Source organism: Engraulis encrasicolus, chromosome 6 (genome assembly GCF_034702125.1).
Source record: "Engraulis encrasicolus isolate BLACKSEA-1 chromosome 6, IST_EnEncr_1.0, whole genome shotgun sequence".
NCBI classification, from domain to species: domain Eukaryota; kingdom Metazoa; phylum Chordata; class Actinopteri; order Clupeiformes; family Engraulidae; genus Engraulis; species Engraulis encrasicolus.
In genome coordinates, this window is record NC_085862.1 from 54,234,185 (window position 1) to 54,249,647 (window position 15,463).

The window sequence follows — 15,463 nt, forward strand, 5'->3', positions numbered from 1 at the left end:
GAGAGGGGCTATAAAATGAAATACATTTTTACTTCTGTATTTCTGTAGATATAACAGCAACATAAGTCCAAGTACAAGAACTTACGGATTTTAGTATACTGACTTTAACCTATTCTCTACTTCTACCCCGTTTAGTTTTATCCTTTCAAATACGTGTTTATTATATTATTATTTCATCAGTTTTTGAGTTGCAAAAGTTCAAGCAGGTTGAATTGTCTGAGTACTGTGTAAAATGCGCTACACACACCATGCTGATCTATGCACACAATAATCTTGTTGTGCCTGGTTTTGCCTGGCAGGTACGACAAGTATTGCGCGGACCACTACGCCAACGGCCACTGCAACCAGGGCTGCAACAACGAGGAGTGCGGCTGGGATGGCCTGGACTGTGCCGAGGACATCACTCCCAAGCTGGCCGACGGCACGCTGGTGATAGTGGTGCTGCTGCAGCCCAACGAGCTGGAGCGCGACCTCAAGGTGTGTGGACCTAGACATGCTGGGTTTGAACTTAGACATGCTATGTTTGAACTTATGCTACGTATGAACTATTTTGAATATTTTATGTTTTATATTAATATTTAATATTAATATATTTAATTTATATAATATAATATTATTAATATTTTGTGTTTGAACTTAAGACACGGCTCCTGTTATAAATTTGCTCTTACTGGAATGGCAATGACCAAGTTGTAATATATTACTAAGCATCATGTGTAATGTCATAGTAGTGTAGTACTATGGTAGTTAACTTTTCACCGGCTATTACATTGTTTCACTCGTGGAAAGTCGTGCATTATGGGGCTACATATGGTGATGAGAGAATGCAGGCTGACATAATAGCTAATAGCATAATAGCTTTGCATATTGTACCATTTTTCCATGTTATATTAATTGCCTATTCTGTACAACATGGGGCCCCTGTCCTATAAGCTTTTATTTAGCTTCATTTGAGGACTCTTTTCTTTCTTTTGAAGGATAAATAGTGGTGCAAAGCAATAGATTCATTCATTTGTTCTTTCGTTCGTTCGTTCTTTCGTTTTTAGGGCTTCCTACGCTCGCTCAGCACTCTGCTTCGCACCAACGTGCGCATCAAGAAGGACGAGCAGCAGCAGCCCATGATCTTCCCCTACTACGGAGACGAGAAGGACGGGTCGGACGGAAACCTAGTGGGAGCAGGAAGTGGCGGCTCAGGGGGGGCCACCATGAAGCAGCGCGGCAAGAGGGAGGTCAGGAAGGACGCCATCGGGTGAGGAGTGCTTACATTTACATTGCATCATATTCCATTGGAGGGAGAGGTTACATGATGCTACATTACATTATATTGCACCACATTACATGACATTGGAGGTAGAGGTCAAGAAGACACCATTGGGTGAGGAGTGGATACATCGCCTTATATGTATTACACATATTCATTTTATTGTATATTACATTTCAGAAAGTTACAGATACATTGCACTTCATTTCAGCACATCACGACTTAACATTGTAATGTCGCATCAGAGCACATCGTAATGCATACATGACATAATGCTATGTGAAGCTGAAATTTACAGTCCTTACAGGTAGCATACACATTCATTTGTAAAATGCTTGTGCCAGTCTATGGCAGCCGTTCTATCTATGCCCCGACTGTCAGCTATCCAGTGATATGAATGAAAGAGTGCACGACATGAGTCAGCAGCAGATGACATGACTGAGCATGAATGACTTCACCTGTTCATGACCCAGTACCCTACCACACCTGATGCTGCACTTCTCCCCTCTGTCTGTGTCATCGGAAAGCTAACCTGTCTGCCTGGAAATCTTCTTTTTTCCCCCTCCTCTCCTGTCCTTTTCCTCTGGCCCATGCAGCTCCAAGGTCTACCTGGAGATTGACAACCGCAAGTGCGTGGAGGCCTCTAAAGAATGCTTCGACAACACCGAGCAGGCCGCCTCCTTCATCGCAGCCGAGTACCTGAAGACTGGACTCTCCTACCCCGTCTACTCTGTGGGCAGTAAGTTTCTCAGACGGTTTATTTTTATTTTTATTTTTTTCATGTATGCTGTATATTCATGCAGAATAGTATTCTTTTTTTAACTTATGGGGGGTATTCAACTTTGTTAGGACAGTCCATAGTGAATTGTGGGACAGGAAATGAGTGGGAGAGAGACTAGAAAGGGGAGGATCGGGAAATTGTGTTTTAGGGGGGGTTTATGCCTATATTTGATAGGACAGTGTGAGATGGTGAAAGGAAGTGAGTGGGAGAGATGGGTGGAGGACCGGAAAAGGACTTAGGGCCAGAATCGAACCTGGGTCCCTTGCTTAACACTACAGTGCTTTAACCGTTTGAGACAGTTGCTTTTTTAGGTGAAATAAAAACAATAAAAAGCTTTAGGAGCACCTGAGCGTCTGCACTGTACCTGTTCTCCTCTATATTTCTGCACACCTGTCATGCTGGCTAGTGGATGTGCTGAGTCATGCTTCAAAACCAGGTGTTCTAACGGGAAACTTGTCTGCTCTTGTTTCTCTGTTTCAATCACTCTCTCTCTCTCTGTTTCTCCCCGTCTGTCTTTCTCTCTATCTGCTTCTCTAATTCCCTCTGTCTCTATCCCTCCCTCTCTTCCACTCTCTCTTCGCTTGCTCTTTCTCTCTCTTCATTCACCTCCTCTCTCCACCCCTTCACCTCCTTTCTCATACCCCCTTCTATCTCTCTCTCTCTCTCTCTCTCTGTATATTTCTCTCTCTCTCTCTCACTCACTCCTTCCCTCTTTCCCTCTCTCCTCAACCGCTTATCCAGGTGACCCATCAGTATCGGCCTCATCTCCTCAGTGGCTGTACCTGTGTGCGGTGGCGGCGGCCATCATCCTGGTGATCCTGGTGCTGGGCGTGCTGGCCGCCAAGAGGAAGCGCAAGCACGGCATCCTGTGGCTGCCCGACGGCTTCCTGCCCAACAACAACAGCAAGCGCCGCGAGCCTGTCGGACAGGACGACTTCAGCCTTAAGTCAGTACTCATGTGCACACACATATACACACATTTTAACTACTTAAAAGGGACATAAATGTTAGTTACAATAATGCCCAGTTATGATCCACCAATGCGGGTCTCAAAGTAACACACACACACACACACACACACACACACACACACACACACACACACACACACACACACACACACACACACACACACACACACACACACACACACACACACACACACACACACACACACACACACACACACACACACACCATGCACATACTAACATACAATGGCTGCCTTGGAAGTACAGTACAATACTGTATATCTCAAAAATATCAATCACTGTTTCAAAGAATGTCGCTTTTGAATATTATCATGCGAGTGGTCATAGTCAAGTGTATTTCTCTCTGCTACACAAACTACCAAATTTACATTTAAATTTAAATTTAAAATTTAAATTCTCAACTTCAGTGTAATCTTTGCAATACTCCTTTTTTTTTAATCCGCAAGGAATCTTTGCGTAACTCCCTCTGTGTTTGTGTCTTCCCTCTCTCCGTCTGCAGGAACATGCAGAAGACTCAGGAGGTGCTGATGGATGGCAGTCAGGGCCAGTGCTGGCCGGACGAGGAGCACCCGCCCAAAAAGCCCAGGGTGAGTATCTGTCTCTACCTCCCGACCACTCCCGATCAGCTCTTATACACTACTGTACTGCAGGACTGCACTATGAACTTTTAAAAAGATGTTAGAGTTGTCATAATAAGGCCCAGCCGTGGCTCTAACGGCTGTGCACTGGACTGCTATGCCGACGACCCGGGTTTGATTCCGGCCCGGGTCATTTCCCGATCCTTCCCCTGTCTCTCTCCCAACTCGCTTCCTGTCTCCCCTCCACTGTCCTATCTTGAAAAACAAATAAAGACTTAAAAAGGCCCCAAAAATATTTTAACCCATTGACGCCTAAGGCACCTGCAAAAAAGGGTGCTGAATGCCTGAGCCCTTTTTAGGAAAAGCTGCCCTCAGCCTATAAAAATATGCAATTAGTTGCATTTAAATGCTAAGAACCTCATCTTTCATGAGAATGTATTCATTCATCTAAAAAAAACAGATATTTTTAATTAAGTTGCCTCAAGTCTCATGAGCCTGAATGTTGTGTAATGCAGCTCCAGGCGCCAGGGCCAATGTTGCGCAATGCAACATCAGGCATCAATGGGTTAAGTAAGTTGTCATAATAAGAAGCCAAATGTAATAACAAGATACATACTTGAAGTGACATACATCAAATCTTAAGTATGCAGTAGTCACCTATTGACACTTTTGTCTTCTATGTTAGTGGCCTTGTTACAGTATCTAGATCCTCCACCCTCTTCACCTCCATCCTCAATCCACCCTCAACCTCAACCCACTGTCTCCACCCCCCATACAGTTGGTTCCTCAGCAGATGGAGGACAAGCCCTTGTTGCCCATGGATGGTGCGGTGGACAGGCGTGAGTGGACCCTGCAGCACCGCAAGGCAGCAGACATCTCCCTCACCCCACCACAGGCTGACCTGGACCTCGACTGCCTGGACGTCAACGTCAAAGGACCAGGTACAGTAGTGAAGCCTAGCGCAAGTATTAATACAGAGTAAAGATAGTATTGGCAAAGCCCCAGGTACTGTGCTCCAAGTACAAATATGAGTAGAAGTTCAAATAGTTGTGTCAGAGGACCAGGTACTATGCTCACATCTGGTACCTGATACTAATAGAAAGTAATAAAAGCAGTATGTCAATGGACTAGGTGCTGTAGTCAAGTCAAAGCACTATCAAAGGTGCTGCGCTGTTAAACCACTGCCCCGTGCCCTTCATGTCATGTATATTGGCATGTGTAGAAAACGTGTCAATGATAATGACAATAGCTCTGTGTGGCATTTCATACAAAGGACACGTATTTGTATTATTCAGTTTGATGAAGGAAATTTAGAGACATTTGCATGTTGAAGCAGAATTTGCTGCACTACTTTCATGGTTAAAAACGCAATACACTGCCCTACACCAAATCATCATCTACACTCACCCAGCCTTCTTTCACTGCTCTCAAACATTACCAAATAAAACATATTGCCTGAAAGTGATTCTCTCTTCTCCACAGAATGTATCTCAGCGTAGTTTTCAATGTAGATTAGTGTAGGTGTTGCTCATTTACAATTAGTGGGCATTGGTTTATTTTATTTTTTGATACCAAGGGGGGCGTTGGCAAGCTTATGATTAGGTCAAGACGTTGGGAGGCTTATGATGAGGTCAAGACGTTGGGAGGCTTATGATGAGGTCAAGACGTTGGGAGGCTTATGATGAGGTCAAGACGTTGGGAGGCTTATGATGAGGTCAAGACGTTGGGAGGCTTATGATGAGGTCAAGACGTTGGGAGGCTTATGATGAGGTCAAGACGTTGGGAGGCTTATGATGAGGTCAAGACGTTGGGAGGCTTATGATGAGGTCAAGGCGTTGGCAAGCTTATGATGAGGTCAAGACGTTGGGAGGCTTATGATGAGGTCAAGACGTTGGGAGGCTTATGATGAGGTCAAGGCGTTGGCAAGCTTATGATGAGGTCAAGACGTTGGGAGGCTTATGATGAGGTCAAGACGTTGGGAGGCTTATGATGAGGTCAAGACGTTGGGAGGCTTATGATGAGGTCAAGACGTTGGGAGGCTTATGATGAGGTCAAGACGTTGGGAGGCTTATGATGAGGTCAAGACGTTGGGAGGCTTATGATGAGGTCAAGACGTTGGGAGGCTCAAGACGTTAAAGAGCACTGAAATGAGTTGAAATTGTCTGAAATGTGCGTCTCTCCCCCTCCCTCTCTTCTCTTCTCTCCTGCTCTCCACAGACGGCTTCACGCCCCTGATGCTGGCCTCCCTGCGCAGCAGCGGCGTGGAGTGCGGCAGCTTCGTCGACGAGGAGGAGGAGAGCGGCGCCGACGAGGCAGGCAGCAACGTCATCAGCGACCTGATCGCCCAGGGCGCCACCCTCATGGCCCAGACGGACCGCACCGGCGAGACCGCCCTGCACCTGGCGGCGCGCTACGCCCGGGCCGACGCCGCCAAGAGGCTGCTGGACGCCGGCGCCGACCCCAACGCGCACGACAACATGGGACGCACCCCGCTGCACGCGGCCGTGGCCGCCGACGCACAGGGAGTCTTCCAGGTAGGTGGACAGCCAGGAACAGCAGAATTACATCACATTACATTACTTAATACGGATACATGGGGGACACACGGGGAGTCTTCCAGGTAGCCATGCGGACCAATGTCCTTTCCCATTACCACATTACCATCACATTATATTAAGTATATCATTTTATTCCATCATATATAGAATAGAATAGAGTAGAATAGAATAGAATAGAAAAAGTTATGTTTTAACATGGAACGCTCCCCACTGCACGCAGCCAACATGATCTCCAAAAATTCCGTGCTCCTGGACACGGATGTTAAGGGCACAAAATCCGTGTCCAGGAGCACGGATTTTGCCAAAATTCCGTACTCCTGGACACGGAATTGTTTTCCGTGCTCCTGGACACGGAATTGTTTTCCGTGATGGACACAAAGAAGTGCTCTCTCTATAGATTACTCCCACAGCTCTATATTTCCACAGTCTTGTGTTTTCTCAGGATTTTTCTAATTTCTAACATTTTTTCTCAATTTCTTTTTTTCCTACTGACAGGTTAGGGTTAGGGATTGTTTTGGTCTGGGCACAGCTAGTTTTCTTTCAATCAATATATGAATTTGATAGCCTAGCAACCAACTGGAAAAGGTATTTCTCAAAAATATGTCTTTAATGACAGGTTAAGTTTAGGGAATGTTTTGGTCAGGGCACAACTTAAATTGCTATAGCATTATTTTGTTTAGGATTAGCATTTGGTATGTATTTTCTAATGAGTGAGTTAACACAGTGCTGTGGTAATAGCCTATAGAAAGCAGTTCTGTGTGCCCATCACGGAAAACAATTCCGTGCCCAGGAGCACGGAATTTTGGCAAAATCCGTGCTCCTGTACACGGATTTCGTGTCCTTAACATCCGTGTCCAGGAGCACGGAATTTTTGGAGATCAGGCTGACGCAGCAGTCATCTCCGATGTAGAGGGAGTCTTCCAGGTAAGGGATTCGACTAACAGCTCACATTACGTTTCTTATAGTGTTTCTCACTGGGGCTCGTTGAGGACACAGCTGGGGGCCACATTGAACCTTTGGTTTACACTTCTTCGATTTAAGGTGTGCAAAAGCCTATTGTGATCTATACAACCCCACCTGACTGACATGTGTTGGGTCTCTTCTGTACTAGATCCTGATCCGTAACCGGGCGACGGAGCTGGACGCCCGCATGAACGACGGCACCACGCCCCTGATCCTGTCCGCTCGGCTGGCAGTGGAGGGCATGGTGGAGGAGCTGGTCCACTGCCACGCCGACGTCAACGCTGTGGATGACCATGGTAAGCTATACCTTGATGCAAATCTCTCTTTCTCTCCATCTCTCAACACTGTGGATGACCACGGTAAGATACACCTTCATACAAATCCCATCTCTGTATGTATTCCTCCGCCTCTTCCTCCCTCCCTCTCCCCTCCAACATTTCCCCCTTTCTCTGTCCATCTGTCCATCCATTAGCCTTCTCTTTCCATCTCTCTCTCTCTCTCTCTCTCTCTCTCTCTCTCTCTCTCTCTCTCTCTCTCTCTCTCTCTCTCTCTCTCTCTCTCTCTCTCTCTCTCTCTCTCTCTCTCTCTCTCTCTCTCTCTCTCTCTCTCTCTCTCTACCTACCTACCTACCTATATTTTTCTTTGTGTGCCCATCTCCCATTCTCTCTCTCCCTATCCCATAGCTCTGTCACTCTCATTTTGTCTGTCTGAAAGTTTTACCATGGTCATCACCCTGTTATCCATTTCCCTCTCAGGCAAGTCTGCTCTGCACTGGGCAGCCGCAGTCAACAATGTGGAGGCTGTTCTGGTGCTGCTGAAGAACGGAGCCAATCGAGATATGCAGGACAACAAGGTGAGCTTTCCAGGACCACAGACTCACAGTCTCTCAGCCTCAGCCAGCATCACCTGCCTGCCTCTTCTCCTCCCCTCCCCCCTTCCCAACTCTACCCCAACTCTACCCCCCTGTTCCTCTCCTCTCCTCTCCTCTCCTCTCCTCTCCTCTCCTCTCCTCTCCTCTCCTCTCCTCTCCTCTCCTCTCCTCTCCAACTCTGTCTGCCTGTTCCTCTCCTCTCCTCTCCTCTCCCCGGCCTGTTCCCCTCCCCTCCTCTACCCCGTTCTCTCATTCCCTGCGGCCCTTGTACTGTAGTATTTATGGCAACAAAAAACTGCAGAGGTCGATGTCCCTGCCTCTGCAAAAGAGCAAAAAATGCTGATTTTTCAAATGCAATTTTTCAAACGCTGAGAAACAAAAAAATATGGTATGATTTCCAAATATATACACACCGCCGCTTTGTTACAGGGTACCATCATATTTTTTACCCACTAGTCAGGATTGGTGTGTGCAGACGTATTATACATTAGCCTGCGCTTTTTTACAGTAATCGCTGAGTCAGCACAGTAGGTAACGTCTACAGTACACCATTTGGAGGCCTTATGTAAAACAGTTAATTTTTAGAAAGTTCTCCTGCCATTTTGTTCCAGCAGCCACGCCAAATAGCCTTTTTTTAAATTTTAGAACTAGCGTTTCTTTTTTTTTGCACTTGTGTGAAATGAGCCTAGTCAGATGGATCTTTTCTGCTGTCAGGATGGTAATGTCTGCAGGTGCCTAAAGATCCCAGCTGTGAATTTAGTCTCAAGCATCTGTTCTGTTTGTTCTCTCTCCTCTCCTCTCCTCTCCTCTCATCTTCTCTCTCTGTGTCTCTCTCTCTCTCTCTCTCTCTCTTCATTTCTCCCCTTCTCCACTCTTAACCTACTCTCCCTCTGTGCATTACATCTGTGCCTTTTCCCCTCTTCTTCCTCCCTTTCCACTTTTTTGTCTTTTTTATTTCTCCTGTCTTCTCCCTCACCCCTCACCATTTATTTCTGTCTGTTCTTCCTTACGCCTCTCTTCTCCCCTTCTATTTCTGTATTTTCTTCATTCTCCCTTCACCCTGTGTCCTTTCGTCTCTTTTTCTTTTCTCCTCTCTTTTCTTTTTTTCCATCTTATTCCCCCTCTCTCCACCCTCTCCTCTCTATTCTCCTCTCCTCTCGTCTCTTCTCCTTTCCTCAATTTCTTCTTCCTCCCTTCCTTTCCTCTCATCTAACTCTTTCTCTCTCCCTTTCCTCTGCTCTGCTCTCCTCTCCTGTCCTCTCCTCCTCTCTCATTCTTCTTCTTCTCCTCTCCACTCCTCTCCCCTCCTCTCCTCTCCTCTCCTCTCATCTCATCTCATCTCATCTCTGTTCTCCTCTCCTCTCCTCTCCTCTCCTCTCCTCTCCCCTCCTCTCCTCTCATCTGATCTCCTCTCATCTCATCTTCTCTCCTCTCCTCTCCTCTCCTCGGCTCTGCTCTCCTCTGCTCTCCTCTGCTCTGCTCTCTCAGGAGGAGACTCCTCTGTTCCTGGCAGCGCGGGAGGGCAGCTTCGAGGCGGCCCAGGTGCTGCTCGACCACTACTCCAACCGCGACATCACCGACCACCTGGACCGGCTGCCGCGCGACACCGCGCAGGAGCGCATGCACCACGACATCGTGCGGCTGCTGGACCAGTACAACCTGGTGCACAGCCCCCACGCGGGCCCACCGCACATGGGGGGCGGCGGAGGAGGGGGCCACTCCATGGTGTGCGACGGGGCCGGAGGCTTCATGGGCATGAGGCCCGGCCCGCAGGGCAAGAAGAACCGACGAGGAGGCAACGCCAAAGTGAACGGAGGAGGCGCAGGTGGAGGTGGAGGAGGAGGCCCTAAGGAGCTGAAAGACATGAAGGCTAAGAGGAGGAAGAAGCCGGCCGGAGGAGAGGCGGCTAACGGAGGAGCAGCTATACCTATGGTAGCAGTCGGAGGAGCAGGAGGAGGAGGTGCCGGGGCATCAGGAGGTGTAGGAGGAGGAGCAGCAGGAGGCATGAATGGCACAGCCGCTGCTTCCGCGGCTGCTGCCGCCAACGCATCCACCAACGGCAAAGGTCCCGGGCTGTCGGAGAGCTCCGTCACCATGTCGCCCGTGGATTCCCTGGAGTCGCCGCACTCGTACGCTGGAGACGTCGCAGGCGCCAACGGAGCCGCCACCTCTCCCCCGCTGATGAGCAGCCCCACCTCCCGCCAGCTGCTGCCTCCCGTCAGCCACATGCTGGCCAGTCAGCAGCAGCAGCAGCAGGGCTGGGTGGGCCTGGGCAAGCACGGGGCCGGCGGCGGCGGTGGCGGCTACGGAGGTCCGGCCTCCATGTTCGGCACCATGACCCCGCACCACGCCATGGGCTCGGCCGCGCACCACGGCCTGTCGCAGCACCACAGCCCCGGCCTGATGAACATCACCATGAGCCGCGAGCAGCTGCCGCCCATCGTCACCTTCCAGATGATGCCCGGCGGCGGGCAGGCCCTGCTGAAGCAGTCCCAGCTGGGCCAAGGGCAGATGGGGGGCCAGGGCCCGCAGGGGCACCCCCAGCAGGGCTCCGCCGCACACCTGCACTGCGCCCAGATGTACCCCATGCCCGACGGCATGGGCCTGGCGCACGGCATGGCGCACACCCTCTCCCACCCCCACTCGCACAGCCACAGCCATAATCACAACCACAGCCACAACCACAACCACTCGATGGCCATGGGCATGGTGGATGGGCAGGGCCCCGGCCAGGGTCGGCAGCTGCCGCCTTACCAGCCGCTGCAGAGCCCCGTGGATAAGTACCCGACGCCGCCCTCCCAGCACAGCTACACCACCAACGGCTCGGAGGGCACCACGCCCGGCCACCCGGCGGGCCAGCCGCCCAGCGAGCACCCCTACCTCACCCCGTCGCCCGAGTCCCCCGACCCCTGGTCCTCCTCCTCGCCCCACTCCAACTCGGACTGGTCGGACGTCACCACCAGCCCCACGCCGCTGGGCACCACCACCGGCACGCACGCGGGCCACACGCTCAGCGCGCCGCCGCCGTCGTGCCGCACACACATTCCCGAGCAGTCGCAGCTGCAGCTGCAGGTGGCGGCCTCTGCACAGGCGCCGCAAGCAGCGGGCCAGCAGGGGGCGTCGCAGGCACAACAGCAGCCCCAGCGCAGCAGCGTCTACGCCTGAGCTGAGCTGAGCTGAGGGTCTTAACAACAGAGCGTCATACGCTTCCCTTTCTATAGACTGCCTCCCACCACGCATGCATGGCATGCACGCATGTATGTATGTATGAGCAGCACTCACTGAGTCTGGTGTGGGCTGGGCTGGGCTGGGGCCTTTCACAAGATCGTAGTCAAGCTAGCTAGTTAGCAGTCTGTTTGGTTGGCAATGGGAAGTTGCAGTACTGTGCAACTTGGTCTGCAATGGGCAATAGCATTCAGTTGCAGCTGGCAAAATAGTTAAGGTAATAGCACCGGTACTGAACTCATTTGTTAGGCAGTAGGCAATTGCATTGCAACCAATACAGTAGCTAACTTAGTTAGGCGCTATGGTTTTGGGGAAATGGACCCCCAGACCTGGCTGTGCCCCAAGACAGTGTGCTGGTGGAAACTACAGTGTTTTAATGCTTTTTATTTTGTTTTTGTTTATTAAGGAAGATCTCTCTCTCTTTGTCTTAAAATCCTATATCCCACTAGTTATTGTCTCTTCCAAGTTTCTGTTTTTTGTTTTCCTTTTAATTACTATGCACTTCAGTATTGGTAGTGTGTGTGTATGAGTGTGTGTATATATAGTTACTGAGTCTCTTTGTAATACTGCCACAGTGTGCCCAAGTAAGAAAATGGAAAAAACGTAAAATGTATTCAATGTAGGCAGGCAAATGTATTCAATGTAGGCAATCGCTTTAAGTCTAAGCCTAAAGTCTAAGTCTTGACCTGTGGATCAGCATAAAACAATCGCATGGAAAAAGAGTAAAGATTAAGGACTGTTGCAAAAACAAACCTAAGTGGACGAAACTGTGACTTTTGGAAAACGTACACGTAAATGTCCACGGTCGAAAGGAGAACTGTGCCATCTGTCCGTGGAGCAGGATGTAACTGTGGCTATCAGAACAAGGGACACTTTCCACTGCCCTTGGTGGGCTGGGGTTTTTCATTCTTCTTTTTAAACTTGTGGTTTTTACATTGTGAAGGATATTTGGTCAAAAAAGCTTTTTTTCTTTCCTTTTTTTTGTTTTCTTGTTATGTAACATTCATGTCAATTGAGTTAGTACTTCTCTGTGTATTCAGTCTTTGTTAATTTAATGACTATCATTTTTGTCTTTTATGATGGGTCAGCCTGCTTTAGGAGAGGTATTATCTAAAAACTGCCTGTAATGTTCTCAGCAGAAACATTGAATGATGGTGATATGTTTTTTTTCCCTTCAATGGTGGATTCAGATTTTGGTTTCACTGATAACTGCCTTTTGAGAAAGAGAGATCTGCACAAATACCACAAACATAGGCACAGCCTTTTTAAACATAAGGTGGTTCTAAGCTCAACTGTGGTGTACATCATTTTGACTTCTAGCTTCTTTTCATTTATATACTGTATGTATGTGTATATTTCCCCCACTCTCAAATGTTGGTGCATCTTTGTTACTGTCTTTTTTTTTTTTTTTTTTGCTCAGTCCATTTTACAAAATGGGACGGTACAGCCATTGGGGTACTTTATTTTAATTGGCACTAAATTCCTCTGTACTCTAGTGATGGAGACAAGAATCTTGTTCAGGCAACGATGGTGAAATTACGGTCTGTGATTATTGCTACGTTACTGGAGGCTTTGGTACTGACTTACCATAGTATTGGAGGCAGCTGGGGCAGGGGCGCAGCTGGGAGAAATATGTACTGTGGTACACACGTGGTGTAGGAGTGACATGAGATTAGATGAGATAATTGTTTTGGTTTCGGTAAAGAAAAGTGCTAAGAGTTACAATAAATGGAGGCCAACTTAGTATCGTCCCAATTGAGATTTTATTTTTTCAACGAAGACATGGTGCCTGTTTTACCCAACACCCTAACTGTTACTGTATTACATGTCAACTGTACTGCTCTTCTCAGCTGAAAGCAAAAATTGCATGTTTTTTTACTGAAAAGATTGTTCTCGTCCCAAATCATTGAGTGTACTATTTTCATTCACTATAATGTGCACCGGTTTTACTTGCTTTTGACAAACATTGTACTTTAAGGCTTAGTTGTACTATGGGGAGTTCGACATGCTTTGTATTTTTCTTTTCTTTGGGGGGGTCCTTGTGATCAGTACAATCAGTTTCTGTAGACCAAATGGGTACAACAACCAAAATTCTAAATTGTAGTTATCTACAAGTGCCTTTTCCCCCTACATTTTGTCAGTGGGTCAAGATTGATATGTGGGGTTAAAAACAACACAAAATGTTCTGAAACTAAGGATGGGGACAGTGTTACATATTCTACCGAAAGCTACTCATCAGTATGTTAAAAAAAAGAAAATCATACACACATACGGTACACAGGGGACTGTCTTAACTGTGTTGACCTTGTTCTAGAAAAGAAAGCAAAGCAATAATGGGTAGAAGGATAGCATTACTTTTATTTTATTTTAGCTTTTAGTCTTATTGTGTTGTTATACACGACATGTTTTACCACAATTTGCTTTCAAATAGGTCAAATCATATGCCTTTTTTTGGAGGTCGTGTGTAAATGAATCAGAGTTGACCCCTACCAATTCTCTCTATGGCACTTATGAGTCTTTGCTTTAAGGGTGTCAAAAAAAAACATGTCGACCTGTATCTGTTGTGTGCCTTCAGGACTGGGGAGTATTCAAAGAACCTGGCTCAGTAGTAAACCATGGCGACATTTCTGGAAAGCCTAGTTGTTAGCAGTTAGTAACTTTGGTAGTTGCCAATGGGAAATTGCATTGCAACCAACAAAGTAGCTAATATAGTTAGCAACTACGCTTTCCATAAATCAAGTTCAAGTTCAAGTAATTTTATTTGTCACATACATGGTATTGTAATGCACCCCTGGTTAAGTTAACCTTTGGGGTAGTGGTAAAACAATCTAATGGCCTAATAATCTAATAGAAGAGCTAAATGTCATCTGTTGGGTATCTATTAGCAGGTTTATCACCTCCTGTAGGTTAACTTTAGTTTAGGTTGTCACATACGGTGCATGGTTAACTTAACCATGTTCTTCGGGTACTCCACAGGTCCTCCAATCCCAAGATTGAATCAGCAAGGGCTCTAAGAGCATGGTGTTACAGTATCACTTAAATATTATGCAAGGATTTTTTTTTAATGCTGTAAATAAACTTTTTAAGGATGTTCAATGAAACTTGTACCTTTTAACCAAATATATACGGTATATTATATATAAAAATCTTATATAAATGTGTATGTCTCATATGAAGTAGATCTCTCCCGTTTGTGCAGCAGCAGTCGTTGAATCTTGTGAATAAATTAAACAAGTCCAAAGTAACAACAAGCGGGGAAATGATTTGCCAATGTTTGAATCAACAAATAAAGTTGTTAGGATCTACACATGAAACTGTGCCTGTGTTGGTGTTTTTCTTTTCTTTTGAACACTTGCATTTTGTTATTTAAAATGTCTGTTCAGACATCCTATCATGTACTTTGTGTGAATTCTTGCCATTCAAATATTTTGAGAACATACTTTTTAAACCTTTATAAAAATGCATTTTGCAATGAACAATACAAAAATGTACATTTTCCAAAATGTCCCAGATTGGATAAACGTCATTTTGCAATGAAGCTCTTCACATATTATTAACAAATAAAATTAAAATTGGATGCTCTTAAAAAGAGGGCCAGTGATAATAAGTACGTAAGTTAGTTAACAAAACTATAAGCACAAAATGGGACATGTGTAGCTCATAAAGGTGGCCCAAATGTTATCGGTGAAACTGCATAACAGACTTCGTATTTCTTCATAATGCACTCTCTGACTCTGTACATGCACGGATTATATTTATTATATTACCTATAGGAATGATTATGCCAATGCTACAGGATATCAGCACTGCAACTGTGTGACTGACAACTGACAAGTTCCACTGCTGTTTAAAAAAACAGGCAAAATCAGTAAATGTAGTGTCTTTCACTAAGACTTCAATATTGTTTTAAGCATTTGCAAGCCTACTACAATTCAATCTAAAATATATTGGCTAAAAAAAAGTAGGCCTAATTGTTTTGAAATAGAATTGGAGCTGAACCATCGATCATCAATATTCTTTGATTCTGCAGAGCTGTTTGAACTCCTTTTGTAGTAAAGTGGTTGATGATCTATTTGCATTGGAGATTGAATGTGCACTCACCCAACGCCTGACAGTCTACGACTAGAATCATTTACATGCCAAGACAGCAGTGGGCGGTAGCTGGTCGTGTATGTGCTACTGCATCGTTTTGAATGGGTGCTCTGTTGTCGTCGTTGCTACCATAGATATATGT

At 46.6% G+C, this 15,463-nt stretch overlaps 1 protein-coding gene across 2 annotated transcripts in view; it reads left to right on the plus strand.

Annotated features, from left to right (window-relative positions):
* Positions 1-14,543, plus strand: part of notch2 (notch receptor 2) — a 93,015-nt gene extending 78,472 nt beyond the window's left edge. For both annotated transcript variants that reach the window (XM_063201978.1, XM_063201979.1), the window contains 10 exons: positions 300-477; positions 1,047-1,249; positions 1,858-2,000; positions 2,784-2,988; positions 3,534-3,621; positions 4,391-4,553; positions 5,830-6,146; positions 7,282-7,429; positions 7,889-7,986; positions 9,493-14,543. In XM_063201978.1, coding sequence (XP_063058048.1) covers positions 300-477; positions 1,047-1,249; positions 1,858-2,000; positions 2,784-2,988; positions 3,534-3,621; positions 4,391-4,553; positions 5,830-6,146; positions 7,282-7,429; positions 7,889-7,986; positions 9,493-11,169 — 3,220 coding nt within the window. In that variant the 3' untranslated portion in view covers positions 11,170-14,543. The remainder of the gene's footprint in view (positions 1-299; positions 478-1,046; positions 1,250-1,857; positions 2,001-2,783; positions 2,989-3,533; positions 3,622-4,390; positions 4,554-5,829; positions 6,147-7,281; positions 7,430-7,888; positions 7,987-9,492) is intronic.
* Positions 14,544-15,463: the final 920 nt, after the last annotated feature.